Source organism: Notolepis coatsorum, assembly GCF_963971535.1.
Source record: "Notolepis coatsorum genome assembly, chromosome: 9".
NCBI classification, from domain to species: Eukaryota; Metazoa; Chordata; class Actinopteri; order Aulopiformes; family Paralepididae; genus Notolepis; species Notolepis coatsorum.
In genome coordinates this window covers 113,425,730-113,449,204 of record NC_140173.1, presented here as the reverse complement: position 1 = coordinate 113,449,204, position 23,475 = coordinate 113,425,730, and the positions used below count along the sequence as shown (strand labels likewise).

The 23,475-nt window shown below is 43.2% G+C and overlaps 1 protein-coding gene across 1 annotated transcript in view; it reads right to left on the bottom strand.

Annotated features, from left to right (window-relative positions):
• The window catches only part of ttc27 (tetratricopeptide repeat domain 27), a 427,052-nt gene that overhangs the window by 340,391 nt on the left and 63,186 nt on the right, over positions 1 to 23,475 (bottom strand). The window contains exon 5 of the mRNA XM_084322115.1: positions 6,603 to 6,705. Coding sequence (XP_084178241.1) covers positions 6,603 to 6,705 — 103 coding nt within the window. The remainder of the gene's footprint in view (positions 1 to 6,602; positions 6,706 to 23,475) is intronic.

Below are 23,475 nucleotides of genomic sequence, written 5' to 3'. Positions count from 1 at the left end.
AAGTAAAGTAGAACTTTCTTTTAGTCCATTAGTCCTTTACCCTCCAACCTAGTAACAGACGTGAAGCCTCACCCACGACCCACGTGTGGTGCAGTATGGCCTACTTGGCCTCAGAATAGGCATTGAGACATCGTGTGGATTAATAGTTGAATTGTCATAGTTTGGCACTATACCGTCGAGTGGGACGTATTTCTATTAAGTTAATAATAGTCTATTATGTATGGTGCATCGTTCGGTTAGAGTTATAAAGTGAGCAGTACCCCCATCGTTCCTGGCGTTATCTAGAGTCTTAACCAGGCTGGGCAGACCACGTGTGGTGCTTTCATCCGAGGAGTTCTGGGCCGGGACGAGTGGACCTGCACATTGGATTACCTTACCCGGACGACGGCGAGCCCTACACGGCTTGGATTATCTACTTGCTTTGGGTGCTTTGATTATGCCATGGATAACAGCCAACACTGCTGAGTGTTGGAACTACCCCCGAGAGGAGTCCAGGTGAGACGGCGCTCTACCCCGAGTGAGGTCGCCTCACGTCTCTTCGTTGTGGACCGGCAGCTACCGTCTACAAGAGGGCCCAGCTGTATTCATCTGTGGACCGAGGTTCTGTGGGCACCGTGTTCAGCACTCTGAATTCTCCCAAGAAATCGTCGGCCAGATGGGATATCGCCAGCGGCTCTCCTAACCCCCCCCCCCCCCCCCTACTGACTTACAACCAGCGGGACCCCCCTTTAGTGTATCCAGCTATAATCATTTAAGTACCATCGCTATAGTTCCCTAAAGAACCAGGTTGTATACTTGCTCCCTGCGTAACCAGAGATTGGACATTCAATGTTGATTTGCCTACGAATACTCATTTGCCTTACAAGTGCATTCAAATCATAAATGTCATTAAGTGAACGTTGTATATACCCTTTGCTATATAAAATATTCGATTTATACATTTGTGTGGACTTCGTTTCATCAGGTGGGAAAGTGTTCATCATATCTATATCATGTACTGTGTGGCCAGTAGTTAAAGTACATAATCGGTAGTGGTTTAATGATACCATACTTATCAATACAGTCAGGGAATTGTACCCCTCAGTTACAATATCGATACTCTTATTTTGAAAATCCTGTGGCGAGTCTCATAACTGATTGTGTTAAATGGGCATATGATATCATCTCATATCGATCGCAGGCACCTGAATCTAATCGTATCGTATTGTATCGTGAGAGACTTTGTGATATCGGCAAATATCGTATCGTTGTCCAAAGAATCGATATCGTATCGTATCATGATGAAACTGGTGATTCCCACCCCTAGTTATTACAATATATTAACTCAGAATGAAAGTATCGAATACAGAAGTCAGAAAATGGCTGGATGGATCTCATCCAGGTTACTAGCTAGTAAGAGACCGAATCACAGAGAGGGGGCTCCTTTATACCCAGGAGAGGGGGGACAACCATAAACTGGAGGTTTGGGGAAAGGGAGGTGATAAAGACACGTCCTTATGAGAAGACAAGTCTGTTATGGGACAGAGGGAGGAGATCGGCTCCTATTTCCCCCACACATGGCAGCTTAGCTGTCCCCTGTGTGTGTGTGTGTGTGTGTGTGTGTGTGTGTGTGTGTGTGCGCGCGTGTAGGTGTGTGCGTGTAGGTGTGTGTGTGTAGGTGTGTGTGTGTAGGTGTGTAGGTGTGTGTGTGTACATGCATGTGGATTGTGTTTCTTTTATAATGGTATAAATGATTATTTGTGTAAATAAGGTTATACGCCGACCATTAAGAAAATACATGTTAGTTTAGGAATAAGGGGCAGGTAATTTTAAGATTTATTCTTCTTCCTGCTCCTTTTGTCCATGGAATGGCTATTTATGATTTTTTAATGAAGAAACTATGATTGTATTATTCCATGTGGCAAATAAAAACTGAATCTGAAAAATTATACACCTCAGAGTTTATTAGGGCTGACCCCAACTAGTCGAATAGTCGACTCGATCAAAAGGAGCCGTAGTCAACTATACAAATCCTTAATCGAGGTCAGCCCTAGTGTTTATACACAGCGGCCCTCGACAACTACTGTAGGTCGTTCACGTCTCACGTGGAGAGCAGTGTGAAGGAGACTGCTGAGGGAAATAATATTCCCGTCAACTTGGCTATTTAAAGCGTCGATAGATCTTCAACATTTGAGTTCATATTCTTGTTTTATTACGGTGGCTGATGGATTTGAGCAGCTCAGACGTACAGCGGTGTGGGAGGATTGAGGGCATGTTGAGACCAGGCTCTGAAGCGCCTGCGCACAGCGCTCTGTTGTGTTCTATGGAGAGTCACGCTCCGGAGCTTCAGGCGCACTTCCCTGTGTGTGTAGTTGCTCACAACAAGCGATCAACATGGGACTTGGGACCTGCCGTTATGCAGGCTTCAAACAAATAATGTTCCGTTAAAATGGCACCATACATTACGTTGTGTTTAGGGGACATGTTATGAGTCAACAGTTCTACATGCCTTCATTGAAACATGTTTAAAAAAGGGAACAATGGCCATTTGTTGGCCAAACAGAATCCTATTATTTAGGGGGTACTACAACATGTAAAGTCTGCACTGTACTCATGCCTATGCACTCATCAAGAATGTAATTCAAATCTTTGTGGGGAGAGCGTCGTCACCAAAATCTCGCCAGGCAGGCAGGCTCCATTGTCTGGAATGAATGAATGAATGAAAACTTTATTTAACAGATTGCAGAATGGGTACAATACAGTACGGCTCAATACATACAATTGTTAAGGGGATGCAGACCTGAGAAAGACGTTTGTCTTGTTTCCATCAGGGTCCCCCATTTTCAATTCATATAGACATATATGACATACATGACATACAGATAGTCAGTACTGCTACATCTATACATTTATGACATACCAGATTTGCAAATACAGTACTGTTTGTGATACAGAAGGAGTCAAGAAAAGGGAGTATATACATTTGACGTAGAAAACTGTACATTGGAGGAGGTTGGGTGGGGGGGGTTGGGTACATAGAGATATTGACAACCATACTGGGTAATTTACATTGGAGGTGGTTGGGGGGGGGGGGGGGGGGGGGCCGGGGGGCACACTGTATAAACAAGTAACACTGTACATTGAGGGGGGGGGGGGGGGTTGGGTTAGGATATTTACAGGGGCCAGTGTTGAATTGCAGTCTCCCGTAGGTGTCTCTTGAGAGGTTTTGAAAGTGGGTAGTGATCCACATTCCTTTACAGCTTTGGGTAGGGCGTTCCACATTGATGTGGCATAATTGCGAAACGTGTTTAGTCCCTTATTTGAGCCGAATCTGGGTTTAACATGATTTGTGGAGCTCCCTCTGGTGTTGTGATCGTGGTATTCACTGACCTTTGGGAAGTATTTTGCCATGTACATGGGTACCTTGGTCGTGTAGTGTATCTTGTAGACCAGGCCCATTGCAAGTTGCTGTACTCTGTCATCTACTCTAAGCCATCCTAGGTTGTCAAAGTGGGCAGGGGTGAGGTGGGTTCTAGGAGTAAGGTCAAGCAGTAGTCTTGTAAGCTAGGACAGGTATAATTTACATAAGGAATGTCTTGTAAGCTAGGACAGGTATAACTTACATAAGGAATGTCTTGTAAGCTAGGACAGGTATAACTTACATAAGGAATGGCTTGTAAGCTAGGACAGGTATAACTTATATAAGGAATGGCTTGTATGCTAGGACAGGTATAACTTACATTTCAGAGTTTGGTCATTTTCCTGTAACCATTGATTTTCAGAGGGCTGCGTGGTTAGAGTACACAAGCTACAGCAGACCAGCGGTGCTCTCGTCAATTTGGTCGATTTGCTTTTTGTTTACAAGTCAGATTCAGAAGTCATGCTTACCAGTGCTGTGTAGGGTTGAGTGAGAGTAGCAATGGTGATATTGATCACAAATATATTGTCATTTTTGAGTCAGGAAATGCACAGAGTGTAACTAATGTATCAAGTCGTGCAGTAAAATTAGCCCTGCCTGCACTGATGCCCAGACTTCCCTTTAGTGGTCACTAAGTTCACAAAAATCACTGGAAAACTAAACTCAGGAATGTAATATATACCTGCCCTATAGGTTAGAAGCTTTTCATCTTCCAGAAGATAGAGCTCTGCCTATTATTATTTTTTAACAAATGTTTTTTTATTTACTTTTTTTTTTTTTTTTTTTACATAAAAACAGACACACAATACATAAACAGTAGAAATCCACTATAAATCACAGGACTATGATTGACATAATAATAACAATAATGACAGTCCAGTACTTAAATCAAAATAAATGTAGATTAAAAGATTTACCCATAATAAATACAATACAATACCTATGCTCTTGCTCGTTCTCCCCCCCCCCCCCTCAGGACCCCCTCTTGGACATCCATCCATTATTCCGTTTAACACCAGGAATTACAAATTCATATGCTAACCTTTATCCTCTCCACCACCTCTAACCAGATTGCTATGCTGGCTTCATTAACACCTAAAATTATTGCGGTAGATATCTCTAGATAAATCACATCGAGATAGGTAAGAACCCATACAGGGGAGCTCCAGTAGCTCACCGCGTACCTCAAGCGTTATTTCGGCGCCGGGGACAACCGTGCTCGTCACGGATCTGGGGTTTAGCGAGTTCGAATCCCGGACTGCAGCCGTGCCTTTCCCAGAGTGTCTTCCCCCCCATCTGTACCCCTTCAGCCTGTTTCTGTCGGTCATTCTTGACCAGAGTAAATGCGATAAACGCAAAAAAGAGCCAGCGGAATGGCCAAAGTTATATAAAAAAAAAAAAAAAAAAAAAACCATACAGGGTTCCCACGCTTGCCTTGACATTTTTTTCCATACTACCTCCTGATTTTCCAGGTACCATATTAAGTGATGATCTATAGCAGCGGTTCCCAAACTTTTTTGGCCGTGCACCCCCTGTCACCTCCCCACCTAGCTGACGCACCCCCCAATGGGTTTCCGATGCACCGAAGGGAAATTCTTGGTCGAAACTGATACCGAAAATAGGAAACAGTTGGCCGAAAATGATTAATATAAATATATATATAATGTATTTCTTTTTTTTTTCAGCTACCTGATTATGGCAAAAGACATGATTATGGCAAAACTTAACTTAAATAATATTAATAATCACTATTATGGGCCCATAAAACATTTATTCAGCACTTTTGAATGCATACATTAATTCCAGACTGACTGCTGAAAGATTGCACTGCTTACTAACTAACGTTGATAAACCCAGGTTTACCACACAGTTAAAACACAGCTACTTACATTTGAGGATAAACTTGCATAAGAAGTTTCACTCAAGTTTCACTGTAGATGCCAAGGCTCCCTTGGCTCACCAAGTTGCCTGCATCAAATTCCAACATCCAATATACCATATAGGATGCCAAGAGCATGCTCTACAACATGGGATCATCCATTTCTATCTACAGTAAAAGCTGTTCACATGTAAAGGGTTTTTATAAACTCATGTTAATTCTGTGCTCAATAGTTAAATTTTATTACACATCATCCAATAAAATTTTCCAGGACAACTGTTTCTATTTCCATGTAATTGGTCACTTTTGCTCAGTTTCCATGCCTTTCCATACCTGGAAAATGAAAAAATGAATCCCATGTTTTCCATGTTTTCCAGGTACCGTGGGAACCCTTCCAGCACATTTTATCCGGTTGAATCCAGCGTGATGCTATCAGCTTTTTAGCAGTCGTAAGACCGGACAAAATTAGTCTCTTTACCTGTATAGAGGCTGCTAACTGAGAAACATCATTCAACAACAATACAGAAGGCAGTACAGGTATGGTCAGAAATAAAAATTCTTATAAATGCGTGGTTACTTCTTCCCAGAATATCTTAACCGGAGGGCATTCCCAATACAATCTGCCTATTATTGAATACATATCTTAGGGTTTCATTTCGCTGTAATTCTGCGCTCCAATCATTTCCTAATTGAGCTGCCTGGCGAGATTACTAGTTTGAAGCATGTTCTCACTGAATGTGCACTGTGCAGGCATGAGTACAGTGTGGGCTTGTTTCAAACATGTTGTAGTTAGTTAGTAGTTGTAGCACCTAAACAATATAAATGTTTAAAAATGGCTGTTCCCCTTTTAGTTTTATACACATGCTCAGATGTCAATCAAAATACACAAAACAGCCTTTTATATTGAGCTGCTGTTTTTTTTTTTTTTTAAATCGAACCCGGGTCGGCCGTGCCGCGACTCAGCGCGTTATGTGGTTCGCCAGTTATTCTTTTTAATAGAATGGATAATTAAAATCAAAGGGTATTGCACATAAATAGGGACTTCTATCAACCGGTTTTAATAAACAAACAGAAACAGTAGCATGTGCATCTTTTAGATCAATTAGGCTATGAAAATTAGGCTGCCTCTAAATATAAAAAGGAATGAAATAAGAATGGTTTGCTTAAAAAAAAATATATAGAGATTTTTTTTCTTTTTTTTTTGATTTTCTGATATGAAATTCGAATGTAGATATTATGAGATAGAATATTCGGGCCATCCCTAATGCATACAGTGCAAGAACTCTCTCATATATATATATATTATATAAAACGGTTTGTCCTGACCTTTCTCCATGCTGCTGTGAGCCAGGCTGAGGAGCTGTGGAGAACGTTCATCCAGGATCTGCTGGTGCAGGTACACATAGCGTAGAGTCCACCATGACAATAGCTACACACAGAAAAAAGAAAAGTGGGTCAGAGAATCAAAAGGTAAGCGAGAATGTGTGTGCGAGTAAATTACAGAACAGTTCAGTGCATAAGCCCAAGTGAACGAGTGAAGTGAGGGAGTGAGTGATTGAGCAAGAGGACGTGTGTGTGTGTGTGTGTGTGTGTGTGTGTGTGTGTGTGTGTGTGTGTGTGTGTGTGTGTGTGCGATCACGGCTGAACAAAATAAAATACAGTACACAGACCATTAGGGCTGTACCAATGTAATTTTTTAACATTCAAAGCTTCGATTGAAGTACGGTACCGGTACCTAAAAAAAATTACTAACAAAATTCGCATGTTAATTTAGAATTCGAATGTCAATATTATGATCGAAGCTTCGAAGCATTCGGTACAGCCCTACAGACCATACAGTACATAGAGTACACAGACCATACAGTACACAGACCATACAGTACACAGACCATACAGTACACAGACCATACAGTACACAGACCATACAGTACATAGACCATACAGTACACAGACCATACAGTACACAGACCATACAGTACACAGACCATACAGTACATAGACCATACAGTACATAGACCATACAGTACATAGACCTTACAGTACACAGACCATACAGTACACATACCATACAGTACATAGACCATACAGTACATAGACCATACAGTACACAGACCATACAGTACACAGACCATACAGTACACTGTATATTAGACCATGTATACTCGCAATTTAAGAATGGGTACAAGTCACAGGCTCTTAGTCCATTCGGTAAAAGCGATCACGCCGCCATCTTTCTTTTGCCAAAGTATAAACAGAGTCTCAAGCGAACGCCGGTGGTCTCGCGAGAGGTTAAGCGTTGGGCCGTGACGTCAGTGGAGTCACTCCAAGCAGTGCTGGGAAGCACAGAATGGAGTGTATTCCGTGATAACACAGCCAATATTAACGAATACACCGAAACGGTGATTGACTATGTCTGTACTCAGGTAGAAGTAATAATCCCCTCCACCAAAATTAATATCTACCCAAATCAAAAGCCCTGGGTAGACAAATCCGTCCGTGAGGCTCTGAAAGTGCGCACATCAGCATACAACACCGGGCTGGTGACAGGCAACATGGAAGAACACAAGATGGCAAGATACAACGTCAGGAGAGCAGTAATAGAGGCAAAACGGCGTTACAGGGATAAAGTTGAACTTCAGTTTGAACAGGCTGACTCTAGAGGCATGTGGCAGGGCCTCAGAACAATGACAGACTACAAAGGAACCCCCCTCAAACTGAACAGTGACATCTCCTTAGCAAATGATCTCAACTCCTTCTATGCGAGGTTTGAGGCTGTGAATAACAACACCAGCCTACAAACCACGGCAATGGGGGGGGGGGGGTCTGCTGATGGAGACTCAGTGTTCAGGGTAACAGAGCATGAGGTGAGACGGATCTTTAAAAAAGTGGATATCAGGAAGGCAGCAGGACCGGACGGCATCCCCGGCCGCGTCCTAAAAGTCTGTGCCGACCAACTGGCCCCGGTATTCACTGACATCTTCAACCTGTCCTTGGAACAGGCCGTCATCCCCACCTGTCTGAAGAAGTCCACCATCATCCCTGTACCCAAAAAATCTACGCCCGCTTGCCTCAACGACTACCGCCCTGTAGCCCTCACCTCCATAGCCATGAAGTGCTTTGAGAAGCTAGTGAAGGGCTACATCTGTTCCTCCCTCCCCATCAACCTGGACCCTCTGCAATTTGCATATCGCCCCAACAGGTCCACGGAGGACGCCATAGCCCATGTGCTGCACACAGCAGCATCACATCTGGACAAGAGGCAGGGGAACTATGTGAGAATGCTGTTCATCGACTACAGCTCAGCATTCAATACCATAGTCCCCTCCAAACTCATAGCCAAGCTCAGGGACCTGGGCTTGAACTATGACCTGTGCCAGTGGGTCCTGGACTTCCTGACGGGCAGACCCCAGGTGGTAAGAGCCGGCAACTGCACCTCCTCATCCATCACGCTCAACATAGGGGCCCCCCAGGGCTGTGTTCTGAGCCCCCTCCTCTACTCCCTGTACACACATGACTGCGTAGCACAGCGGAACAACAACACCATCATCAAATTTGCTGATGACACAGTAGTGGTGGGCCTGATCTCTGCCAACGACGAAAGGGCCTACCTGGAAGAGGTAGAGAACCTGTCACAGTGGTGTCAGGAGAACTGCCTCTCCCTGAACGTCAGCAAAACAAAAGAGATGATTGTGGACTTCAGGAGGTCGGGGGTCAAGGACTACAGCCCCCTCAGCATCGACGGGGCACCAGTTGAGAGAGTGAACAGTTTCAAGTACCTCGGAGCCCACATATCCGAGGACTTGACATGGACCACACACATTGACAGTGTTGTGAAGAAGGCACGACAACGCCTCTACTTCCTCAGGCGCCTAAGGAAGTTCCAAGTCAGTCAGAAGATCCTTAGGAACTTCTACTCATGTACAATAGAGAGCATCCTGACCGGCAACATCACCTCCTGGTTTGGGAATAGCACCGCACAAGACCGTAGCAGACTACAAAGAGTGACACGTTCAGCCGAACGCACAATTAGAGGGGGGCTTCCCACCCTCCAGAACATTTACAACAAGCGGTGCAAGGGGAAGGCTAAGAGAATTATTAAGGACTCGAGCCACCCGAACAACTGCCTCTTTGAACTGCTGCCGTCAGGCAAGCGATACCGGAGTCTTATGGCGAGCACAGAAAGACTCAGAAGGAGCTTCTATCCCCAGGCCATCAGGCTGCTAAACGAACAATAATCGCTAAACGAACAATAATCACTATGCAACAACCATCAAATGCACACAGCACACACACCCACACGCACACACTCACTCAAACAAACAACACACTGCAGCACCCACTCTCCACACTTTAGATCACACAAACACACTTACACTTTATATTTATTGATAAAGGATTTGCACTACAACTCGTACACCTACTGTGAATTGTACCTAAACTGCACCTCGTCCATTTATGCCTTGCACTATATAGCATTGTATATTAGTACACTGCACAGTATTGTATATTGTATGGTAACTACGTCTACGAACATTGTACATATGTCTAAACTGAACACTGTGACCTCTTTTTTACTTCTAATTTTTACTATGTTTTTATTTCATACTTATCTTGTCATGCACAGTCTCTGGAGCGCAACAGTAAGAAGCATTTTGTACAAAAGTATTCTGTACTTCTGTATGACAACTATTAAAGAAACTTGAAACTTGATAGACCATACAGTACATAGAGTACATAGAACATACAGTACACATACCATACAGTACATATACCATACAGTACATATACCATACAGTACATAGAGTACACATACCATACAGTACATAGAGTACACATACCATACAGTACATAGACCATACAGTACATAGACCATACAGTACACAGACCATACAGTACATAGAGTACACATACCATACAGTACATAGAACATACAGTACATACAGTACACAGACCATACAGTACATAGAGTACACAGACCATACAGTACAGAGTACACAGACCATACAGTACATGGAGTACACAGACCATACATACAGTACACAGACCATACAGTACATAGAGTACACAGACCATACATACAGTACATAGACCATACAGTACATAGACCATACAGTACATAGACCTTACAGTATGTCACAGACCATACAGTACACAGACCATACAGTACATAGACCATACAGTACACAGACCATACAGTACATAGAGTACACATACCATACAGTACATAGAACATACAGTACATAGAGTACACATACCATACAGTACATAGAACATACAGTACATAGAGTACACATACCATGCAGTACATGGAGTACACAGACCATACATACAGTACACAGACCATACAGTACATAGGGTACACAGGCCATACAGAGTACACACTACACATCGATATCTACAGTACAAGGGCTGCTCGATTATGAACAAATTGGTTGCGTTGCCTGTGGTGCAGCCACGACTGTGTAACAAATCTTGCACAGTATTATATCTTGTTCCAAGTCCGACGCCTTGAAACCGTAGTGTTTCCAGGCAACTTAATTTGTGTTATCTTCCTTCTCGACCAAAGGCTGCCTTCCTGTCATCTTCTACAAGTTACCAAGGATGTTTCAAAATAACTGGTACACCGCGATGGCTACAGTACACAGGCCATACAGTACACAGGGTACAGTGATGGCTACAGTACACAGGCCATACAGCACACAGGGTACACAGCGATGGCTACAGTACACAGCGATGGCTACAGTACACAGGGTATACACAGTGATGGCTACAGTACACAGGCCATACAGTACACAGCGATGGCTACAGTACACAGGCCATAGAGTACACAGGGTACACAGCGATGGCTACAGTACACAGGCCATATAGTACACAGGGTACACAGCGATGGCTACAGTACACAGGCCATACAGTACACACAGGGTACACAGCGATGGCTACAGTACACAGGCCATACAGTACACACAGGGTACACAGCGATGGCTACAGTACACAGGCCATAGAGTACACAGCGATGGCTACAGTACACAGGCCATACAGTACAGGGTACACAGCGATGGCTACAGTACACAGGCCATACAGTACACAGGGTACACAGCGATGGCTACAGTACACAGGCCATACAGTACACAGGGTACACAGCGATGGCTACAGTACACAGGCCATACAGTACACACAGGGTACACAGCGATGGCTACAGTACACAGGCCATACAGTACACAGGGTACACAGCGATGGCTACAGTACACAGGCCATACAGTACACACAGGGTACACACACAGCGATGGCTACAGTACACAGCGATGGCTACAGTACACAGGCCATAGAGTACACAGGGTACACAGCGATGGATAAAGTAAGAAGATAAGATAATCCTTTATTGATCCCCTTGGGGAAATTCGGGTGTCAAAGCACCATGAGGAGGGGGGATACAGGGTGGGGGATGCCTAGCTTCACAGTCCTATACAGACCAGTAGGGCTGTCTTAAATACTTCGAAGCTTCGTTCGATGGCACAAGCTTCGAACATAAAAAAAAATCGAAGTTCGATTTTTTTCAAATCACCTAAAAAAAACGTAAGTATCGTTGTACACGACGGCGACGCCACACAAACCATTAATAAGGCTATGCCTATGCTGCTATGACTAATGTGTTACCAAGTTGGCTAATTTAATTCTAGTCATCTGCTTTTGTAGGTGCATTGTCTGATATAATTATAAATTAAATATAATATAATTGTTTGCTTGATAGACGAAGGTTGCAACATAATTATGTAATGTCATGTTGTTGGCTGTGAGAGCAGCCCCACTGCACCCAGGCAGTGCAGCCGAGAGAAACCTTGTTGGCTGCGTAACGTCACAGTCAGTCACGAAAGGGGCTACTTAATTAATTAATCCAATCCACTTTATTTATAGAGCACATTTAAAAACAACAAAGTTTACCAAAGTGCTGTACGAGTCCCACAACATAAGATAAAAAAATTATAAATTATATTATTATATTATAATTAATATTTTTTATTAAAAAAAATCTCGAAGCTTCGAATTAAAATCGAAGCTCTGCCCGAAGCTTCGATTGCCAAAAAAAGCTTCGAAGGTCAGCCCTACAGACCAGTATCTATATCCGAGTACCTCAGATATTGATCCTATCCCCACAAAATTCTTTAAGCAAGTGTTTGATAGCGTCTCCAGTAGGGGTGCACAATATAGATTTTTTGACCCCGATAGATAACTTTCTGCTCCTCAAGGTCGATACCGATAACCGATATATATATATATATTTATTGTATAATATTTATTTTTTATGTATATTCCTGTAGTTTTGACCCAACCAGATTTATCATGACATGAGCGTTACTACTATGAACAAAACAAAGCCAAGAGAACAGTTTTGACTCTTCAAATAAAGTGACTATATTTATTTTTCCAAATAAATATAATTTGAGTCAATCACAAAATTCACAATCCGTCAATGTCATTAACAATGTGTTTCCCTGGGGCGGCTAGGTGGTGTAGTGGTCTAAGGCACTCGCCACCAGTGTGGAGACGCTAGGATTCGCGTGTTCGAATCCAGCTCTCCACATTGTTTTTCAGTTTGGCTGGTCGTCCGCAGTAATACACATTGGCCGTATTACGGGGAGGGAAAAACTGAAGGGTGGGGATCGAACGTTGTGAACAAGCGACTCCTACAAGTCGGTTGGTGCGCCTGCGCAGTAGAATCAGGAAGTGTCGGGGGCAGCGTGAGCCTCCCACGCGTTACTCCTCGACACTGAGAGGTCGAGCTGCGCAGGTGAAAAGATGCGACTGCTGTTACCTCAAGTACCGGAGGGGACTTGTGCTATGTATGACTTAGTCCTCACTGCAGCCGGCTTGTGGGAGGCAAGAAACAGCGTTCGTGACAGGGGAGGGTTGAATTGGATGATACGAAATTGGGATGGGAGAAAATATAGAAAATGGGAGAAAAAGTGGATCAAAAAAAAAAACAATGTGTTTCCCTGAACAATGAGTGAACTAGGGGGCGGCTAGGTGGTGTAGTGGGCAAGGCGCTCGAGCCCAGCTCTCCGCATTGCTATCAGCTTGGCTGGTCGCACATACTAACACAATTGGCAGTGTTAGGGGTGGGAAAGCTGATGGGTGGGAATCGGACGTTGTGGACAGCGACTCCTACAGGTCGGTTGGTGCGCCTGCGCAGCAGAATCAGGAAGCGACGGGGGCGGCGTGTCCCTCCCACGCAGACCCCCGCCGCTGAGACATCGCGCTGTGCAGGTGAAAAGATGCGACGGCTGCTTCCTCGAGTACCGGAGGGGACACGTGATGTAAGGCTTCGTCCACATTGCAGCCGGCTTGTGGGAGGCATGGTCTAACAGCATTCGAGACAGGGGAGGGTAGAATTGGACGATACGAAATTGGGATGGGAAAAGAATAAAAAATGGGAGAAAAAAGTAGATAAAAAAAAAACAATGAGTGAACTAAAAACCAACAGGTATTGTGCTTCGTCAGTAGGGATGAGTACCGTTCACATTTGAATAGATACGGTACCGGTACCTGTGAATCGATACCGGTACCCAACGGTACCTTTTTTTCTGTACTTTAGTCTCTAAAAATGTAATCTACCTACCGGTACCTCAGTTGTTATATATAAAAAAAAAAAAAAAAATCCAAACTTCAAATCCACATTTTCAACCTTTTTTTTCTTCATATATTGTGCGTGTGAACGTTGACATAATTTTTTTATTAATAGGTTAAAAAATAACTTATTTTTTTGGAGCTATCAATACTTTTATCTGGTTTATCGGATGACGTCATAATTGCTGATATCGGCCCGATAATTATCGTGCATCCCTAGTCTCCAGTTCAGTCCTGGACATTATAAACACATCCCTTAAAACTGGCGTCTTCCCAGATGCTAGAGCCATATGGAATCCGCGATCACGGAATCGCGGACGGAATCGTGGAATTGAGCAATAAAAATGGAATCAACTATAAAAAAAAAGATTTTTTTTTTTTTTTTTTTTACTTTTTTTTATGTTGTGGGACTTGTACAGCACTTTGTTCAACTTTGTCAGTGCTGTAAAGTTTAAACCGTTTTAAATCTTAGACAAACAAAACACTTTGCTTTCATGAAATATTGTAAGCCGTCATTTGAGGCTTTATAAAAGCAGCACAATGAACACAAATCTGTCAGTGCCGAGTCCGACCTCATCTTAAATAACAAACAGCATTGCTTGTTGTAGTTAACAAAGAGAGGCAGAGTTGATTTTGCAAAAATATATATAATTTTTTTTTTTTTTTTATAACCGAATTTTATTTTCATATTCGAATCCCATGCCCATCGAACGAAGCTTCGAAGCTTCGAAGTATTTAAGACAGCCCTATTAAATGGACCGTTATATCTTATTAAATTGTGGACATTTATTCATTCCCACTTATTAGACACTATTTCTGATGGTAAAATGAGTTTACAAAGTAAAATACAGAATTCTGAAATATTAAAACGGAAAAAACGGAATTTGGAAAAAAATAAAACGGATTTCATATGGCTCTACCAGATGCCTTTAAAACAGCTGTTGTAAAGCCTCTATTAAAGAAACCTAAATTGGATAACAACACAGTAGCAAACCACAGACAAATATCAAATCTACCATTTATCAGTAAAATATTGGGAAAAATAGTCTCAGTCCAAATAAACTCCTATCTTAACCCATTCAGTGCCAACCACGAGTCTAGTCGGGTTAACTCGCCATGCGTTGAGTGCCAATCACGAGCATAGTCAGGTTTTAATCGTTATTTCTTTTATTAGCGATATCCATTCATTTTTCATCCATCCAGTCTGACATTATCATTGGGAATGGGTCTGAGCTCGCAAAGGGCAAATACCGCCGCCTATCGTCTCCCGGATGGTATTGCACATCATTGGATTGGATTGGCTCGGATTGTGCATCAAAAAAATTAGTCCGGTCCAGGTTTTACTTCTCGGGCATGCAGCTGGATACTATTGCATTGAGTCCCCCCACTGGGAGCATCGTGGATCATTGGGCCTAATGCATGAAGCTATATAAGAACAGATTTCATTCTTAACTAGCATTTCTTCTTATTTTGTTCTTACCTGGGATTCAGCAATGTTTTCTTATTGTTGCTTTTCTCTCAGGCAAGACCAAATTCTAAGAGTGGTCGAGAGCACTCTTACCCATGTAAGAAAATCGTACCCAAAAAATGTATTAAATAAAAAATAAAAAAGCATACCATTGGTTAATTGCCCCAGAATACGACTTTAAAAATACAGAACTTTTCAATAATAATAATTATTATTATTTATTATTATAACATAACTTTTTTTATTATTGCGTGCGTTCTGTCTGAAATGGATTATATATTGCTGTTAGAACAGTTATGCTCTGGCCGCCCAGGCCATTGATTGATTGAAGATTTTATTAAAAGATTGCAGAATGGGTACAATACAGTACGGCTCAATACACACAATTGCTAAGGGGATGCAGACTAGAGAAAGACTTTCGTCTAGTTTACATCAGGGTCCCCCATTTTCAATTCATAATGACATTTATGACATACACAACATACAGATATATCATGACATTTATCATGCCATACATGACATACAAATATACAGTACTGTATACGTAGCATAGAACGCATATTTAGAGATTGTCAGTTACAAACCCTGTTCATTTGTGCTAGATAATCAAAAACAATTCCACAACTACATGTTCATGACTTTTTGCTAAAACTATTGTATTGATTCAATCATTTAGAATTGCAATGCCATTGTGAAATAGAAATGTTCATCATATTTTTTTATTCAGCACAAAATCAAGACAGTACAGATATACTTTACAACACGTTTAACATCATGTCTGTACCGAGACTGCTATGCTTGGGGAAGGGGCGTGGGGGAAACATAAAAAAAAAAAAAAAAAACAGGTACACCAGAATTTGCAGATAAAAAAATACAGTACTGTTTGAGTCCAGAAAAGAGAGTATATACATTTGACGTAAAAAAGACGTACATTGGAGGAGGTTGGGTAGGTGGGGTGGAGTCGGTGGGGGGGGTTTGGTTAGGCGGGGTGGGTGGGGAACACTGTACAAGCAAAACTGTACATTGGTAAGTATTACTGGTGAGATAAATCAAACACATTTTTTAAAGAAAATGACAATCAAATGGGAAATAAGATAGAAACTAATAAGATGAAAATAAATATAATGCAGTGCCTTTATAGCCCTATACGCTCTATACAAGCCCACTTTATATCGAACTGTTCACCTTGCAACCTGATCAGATGAGTCATCCTCTCCATGTCCTGAATTTCTTTAACTTTGTTTAGCCATTGGTTATGTGTTGGGGGACTGGGCTTCAACCAATTAATTGTGATAATTTTCTTGGCAGCAGTTAACAGTATTTGAAGAAGATACACTTTTCCTTCCCTCAATGCCCTCCGTTATGACTCCGAGGATGGCAGTTTTGAAATCTTGTGGGATGTCCATGTCGAATACTTTTTTTTACATCCCTGAATACATCATCCCAGAAAGAAGTGACATAATTTTGGGCATGTCCAGAAAATGTATGGTTAATTTGTTCACCACATCCCCTCCAGCATTGGCTTGTGGGAGTTGTACCTGCTTTAGCAGTCAATAAGGGGGTCTTGAAAAACATACTAATGACCTTCCATTTATATTCTCTCCAGGAGTTAGAATTAGTCACCTTATGTGCTTCAGTACAAACATCGAACCACTCCTCTTCTTGTGAGATCTCCTGTTGGAGCTCAGCCTCCCACTTCAACTTAATGTATAGCGAGTCGTTGGGGTTCATTGATATTAGGTTTTGATATAATTTAGAACGAATGTTTTGTTTTGAAGCATAAATTTGTATATTAGCTATAAAGCGTTCTATTGGAGAAGGGTGTCGAATCTTTTGTCCCAATCTTCCTGGTTTTCAAAAAAAAATCTTAATTGGAGACATCTGAAAAAGTGAGTACTAGGAAGGCTAAACTCCACTCTGAGTTGTTCGAAGGATTTAAGCTGGCCGGAGTGAATAAATTGGTAAACAAATTTCAGACCCTTTGTCCTCCATCCACTGAATCCTGCATCCAGAGTTGATGGTGTAAAGTCCCCAATGAAACCAATTGAGGTCAGGCCCGATGTTAAAGGCAAACTGAACTCTTTCTGGACCGCTCTCCATATTTGTATCGTAAATCTGGACCATACACCTATCGAGTCCTCCCTTATCTTATGTCCAGAGAATAATAAGGTAGTAAGTTGTTTCTGTGTAGATAAGTCTTTTTCCATTTTTAACCATCTTGATGACAAATCATCTGTGATCCAGGTGTGCAAGGGTCTAAGTTCAGCAGCCCAAAAATAATATTTGAGGTTAGGGATGGCCAAACAGTCAGCAGTTTTGGCCAGCTGTAATGTTTTGAAACGCACTCTAGATAATTTCCCCTGCCATATTAAACGTGAGAGTAATTGATTTAGTAAATTTAGTAAAAGTGTGGTTATCAATTGGGATGGGCAGCATTAGAAACGGATACAGTAGTCTAGGGAGTATGTTCATTCTGATTATTTCCACCCTCCCTATCAAGGAAAGAGGCAGAACAGTCCATCTATCCACGTCCTCTCTGATCTTATTGATAAGCCTCGTGTACTTGGCTTTATACAATTGGTCAAATGTGGGTGTTATGGTATGCCTAAATATTTAATACCAGTACATGGCCATTTAAAAGGGAAGAGGGATATGGCCTGTTGAGAAATGTTACCCCCAATAGCCAGTGCCTCTGTTTTGTCTATGTTAATTTTATATCCAGAGTAATAACCAAATGTTTAAATTTTACTCATACGGCATGGAATCGACCTCGAAATAGAAATATTAATTAAAAGGAAAAAGGACAAATCTAAACCCAAGTACTAAGTACAACCATGGAAGTTTCATAAACTGCTTATGGGAAAATATTTTTTTATCCCACATCAAACTTAGTCGAAAATGCTGATTCTGAGGACTTGTGAAACTCAAATTACTCAAAAAGTACACAGTAAAAATATTTCATATAATTTGTACAAGTAGTCTAAGAAGTACTAAGTACAACCATGGCAGTTTCATAAACTGCTTATGGGAAAATCTTTTTTTATCCCACATCAAACTTAGTCGAAAATGCTGATTCTGAGGACTTGTGAAACTCAAATTACTCAAAAAGTACACAGTAAAAATATTTCATATAATTTGTACAAGTAGTCTAAGAAGTACTAAGTACAACCATGGCAGTTTCATAAACTGCTTATGGGATTTCTTTTTTTTATCAAACATCAAAGTTAAGAAACTGAAATTACTCAAAAAGTAGGTAGGTAGGTTTAGCTCTACAAACAAGGTGAGCGCTTACATGTTGTTAAGGGGCGGCAAGGCCTATGCACTTCCCGGAAGGGGCATGGCACCCAATGTGTTAGGTATAGATACAAATACAATATAGTAATATAAAAAGTACAAACACAAGATAGTCCAGTGGTGAGAGTCCAGTGATATGAGTCTCTAGTGCAAAGAAACAAGATAGTTGGTACGGTGATGAGTCTCTAGTTCTCATGTCTCGAGTTGCGACAGTGATAGCTCTGGCAGCAGAACCGGTCGCCCGAGCCCTTTGTTGTAGCCACTGGCCCAGGAGGTTTGTGGTGTGTCGGGGGGGGATGAGTCTTAGGCTGAACTTGCTCTTCATCATGGCTAGCTCCTCCTAGAGGGGGTGAGGGGTTCTCCAGGATGGCTTCTAGCTTTTTCCTCATCCTCCTCTCAGCCACCACCTCTATGTTATCCACTTCACCACCCACTACTGAGCTAGCCTTCTTCACCAGCTTGTTCAGCTTGCTGGAGTCCCTCGAGTTGATGTTGCCCCCCCCCCCCCAGCACACCACAGCAAAAAAAAGAGACTCTGGCTACAACCGACTGGTAGAAAGATAGCAGCAGTCAGTTGCACACGTCGAACGACCTGTCTCCTCAGGAAGAACAGCCTACTCTATCCCTTCCTGTAGAGGGCCTCAGTGGTGTCTGACCAGTCCAGTTTTTTGTTCAGGTGAACTCCAAGGAACTTGTAGGACTCCACCATCTCTACGTCCTCCCCTCCGAGGATTATGGGAGGAGGGGGACCGTTCCTACCTCTCCGATAGTCCACCACCAGCTCCTTGTCTTGCCGACGTTGAGTTGGAGCTGGTTACTGTCCGACCACCCTACGAAGCTCTCCACCAGAGCCCTGTATTCAGCCTCATCGTCGTCCACAATGTAGCTGACGATGGAGTCATCGGAGAACTTCTGCAGGTGGCACGTTCTTGTGTTGTAGCGGAAGTAGTGGTGTAGAGGGTAAACAAAAAGGGTAACAGCACGGTACCCTGGGGAGCGCTGGTGTTGCTCACCAGCACCTCTGATTGGCTGCCCTGAAGTCTCACGTACTGAGGTCTGCTGGTGAGGTAGTCTGTGATCCAGGCCACCATTCCCCGGTCCAGCTGCATTCCAGTGAGCTTCTCTTCTAGCCGCAGTGGCTGGATGGTGTTAAATGTGCTGGAGAATGGCCTCTCCAGGTGTGTATAGGCCCTGTGGAGCATGTAGGTGATGGCGTCCTCCACACCAATGTTTGCCTGGTAAGCAAACTGCAGGGGGTCTAGGGAGTCACTCACCAGGGGCTTGAGGTGCTGCAGGACCAGCCACTCAAAGGTCTTTATGACGTGTGACGTCAGAGCAACCGGCCTGTACTCATTGAAGGCACTTTGGCGCCCCTTTTTGGGTACCGGGACAATACAGGAGGTTTTCCACAGCTGGGGCATCCTCTCCAGCCTCAGAGAGGGGTTGAAAAGGTGCTGGAATGGTGCTGCCAGTTGTCCAGCGCACGACTTGAGCACCCTGGGGTTGGTGTTGTCAGGTCCTCTGGCTTTGTTCACGCTGCTTTTGGAGAGCTGCCTTCGGACCTGGTCGTTAGTGATGATCAGTGGTGCAGTCGTAATATGGGCAATGCCCAAACGCCACGTGCACGCGCATACATGTCCCTCGGTTGCGCACAGAACAGATGATTATTATGCATAAATGTTTTAAATGTAATTGTAGTTACAATTTCTTTAATTGAATTAACTTAAACTAGAAAAGTAAATACAAACTAAATTAACAATGTAACTTAGAGTTAGTTTACAGAAGCAGAAGGACAGTTTCCTTCAGCGACTCCCCACCTGAGCTGGGCGGCTGCTCCGAGGACTCATTGACGCTGGTGGAGAGGCGGTAGTGGAGGAGAGGAGTCCGTTGTTATGCTATCGCCTATCGGTATCCTATTATTATGCAAAGTCTAGGTGATAAGTGCCGACCGGCGCGACGAGTCCAGTGACTATTGTGAAAGCATTTTTGTGTGCGCGCGTGCACATCCGCGTGCACTTCTGCCTCAGTGACCTATACCTAAACGGCGTTTAACCGCGTTTGTGCACGACTGCATGCCTGGTGATGATCAGCGGGGGTGGGCTGGGCGGGGGTGGGGTAGGGGGGGCTCGTCAGGTTGAATCGTTTGAAAAACAGGTTCAGCTCTCAGTACACAGGCCATACAGTACACAGGATACACAGTGATGGCTACAGTACACAGGGTACACAGCTACAGTATATCTACAGTACACATGTCCTACAGTACACAGGATAAAAAGCAATAGGTTCACTCATGTCAAACACAAACGCACACCTAGATAAATAACAAGCAGGTCTTCTGCACCTTTCCAGCCAATAAAACATCAGCGTGTATATACGGCAGATTGAGCTGATGCAGAGTGCTGACCAGGCCTTAAAAATAGCCAACTCCCTTGCTTTTTCATCCTGCATCTCTGTACCAAACTCAAAGTGGCAGGGAAAAAAAGATAAAAAGAACTTGGAGCCATGTACAACCCCCCCCCCCAATCAGAGTCCTGGTGAACCGTGTAAAAAGCCCATTTGCGTTTTCAGCGAAGAAATCTCCTGTCATTTGACATGCAAGAGGGTCCGTTCTCCGGCCTGTGATGCCGTATGGCGCATTAATTGTCTGTCTCGCTGAAGCAATCCCCCCCCCCCCCCCACATATTTTCTTATTATTATTGTCGAAGCTTCGAATTAAAATCTAATCTTGGGCCCAGAAGCTTCGACAGCCAAAAAAAGCTTTGAAGGTCAGCCCTAGTTGCACTACATACAATCATATAGTCGTTGTGGCCAGCAAGGACAAACATGCATTCATAGCAGTCAATACAAAACGACAGTATCAACAAGATTAAGACATAGGGAAGAGTCGGATCAGTGAGTACAGGTGTTTTCTAGCATCAGATGTTTGTAGGCCTGTTTGAAGTGTGAGATGGAGGTTATCGCTCTGATGTGGAATGGGATCTCGTTCCAAATTTTGTTGTTTGTGTGGAAGAATGATCTTAGTCCATAATTATCTTTGTAAGCCGGTACTGGAATGAGTGCATGTGAGATTGATCTGGTGATGCGTTCTTGACTTGTATTGTGTCTTGGGAGTAAAGCTGCGAGTGTTGGGGAAGAGTTATTTCTGAGCATAAAATAGAACTTAGTGGCTAGATTTTTTGTGTAGTTCTGAAAAGTTGTAGGAGAGGAGTGTGAGAGTGCAGTACAGTGGTGAGTCCAGGGTCGAAATGTACCATGAATTTTATAAGCTCTATTGTACAGTCTTGCTATGGGTTCTATAATTTCCTTTGTTGTGAGGGACCAGATTGGGAGACAGTAAGATATTGTAGAAAGAAAAACTGCATGTAGATATGCGTTTGAAACAGTGAGGGTGAGAAATGGTCTGATCTTGCTGTAAACAAAGTTTTTGATTTGCCTTCTTGACTAAGCTATTGATGTGATGTTTGTAAGTGATGTGCGTGTCAAGAGTTACTCCAATGTATTTGTAGGTTTCTGTTATGGTTAATGTGTGATTTGCAAAGTGTATGGGGTTAGACAGATATGTTTTTTCTAGGGGAACGGAAACGCATACATTCAGTTTCTTAATGTTAACACTTAGATGATTGGATTGCAGCCAGTCGTGGAGAAGGTGAAGATCAGAAGATAGTTTTGCATTTATAATGTCAGGGTTTGGATCAGAAAAAAAGATAAGGACGGTCAGGTGGCGTAGCGGAGATTGCGTTCATCACCAACACCGGAGACGCTGGATTCGTCTGTTTGAATCCAGCTCACAGCTCCGGCGTTGTCACCAGCTTGGCTGGCCGTTCACACTAATACAATTGGCTGTATTAGAGGGTGGGAAAGCTGGCGGGGTGGGTCCGGGTCGTTGTAAACAGCGACTCCTACAGTTCGGTCGGGGCGCCTGCTCAGCGCGGATAGGATCTAAGGGGGGTAGTGTGATCCTTCCACACGTTACACCCTCTCAGTGAGAGTCTGCGCTGCCAGGTGAAAAGAAGCGGTTGATTGGCTAGACGTGTGTCGGAGGAAGCACGTGATAGCCTCCACTCTCCCAGACCGACTGTGGGGGGTTAAGTGCGCAGCGACCAGGAAGGGGATTGGGAATTGGCATAACGACTAACATTGGGATGGGAGAAAATCGGAGGAAAGAAAAAAAAAAAAAAAAAAAAAAAGATAAGTGTCGTCGACATAAACAGTAAACAGTTTGAATGATTACATACCATTGGAAGATCATTGATATATAAAATGAAGAGTAATGGACCAAAAATGCTTCCTTGGGGGACTCTCATATCACAGGATATAGGGGGTGATGTCACATGGCAAATTTTTACCACTTGGGACCTATTGGATAGGTATGAGGAAATCATCTTTAATACAGACAAAGAAAGTTGAAAAGATCTTTTATTTATTTTAAAAAAAAATCATCTTTTCCCACCTCCTTTTTCAGTTTCTCTCCCATCCCAATGTTAGTCGTTATGCCAATTCCCAATCCCCTTCCTGGTCGTTGCGCACTCTACCCCCTACCGTCGGTCTTGGAGGGCGGAGACTATCGCATGCTTCCTCCGACACATGTGTACCCAGCCCACCGCGTCTTTTCACCTGGCAGCGCGGACTCACTGGGAGAGTGTAACGTGTGGAAGGTCACACTACCTCCCCCAGATCCTTCCCTCACTGTGCAGGCGCCCCGACCGAACTGTAGGAGTCGCTGTTTACAACGACCAGGACCCACCCCGCCGGCTTTCCCACCCGCTGACACTGCCAATTGTGTCAGTATGGACGGCCGACCAAGTCGGAGGTACC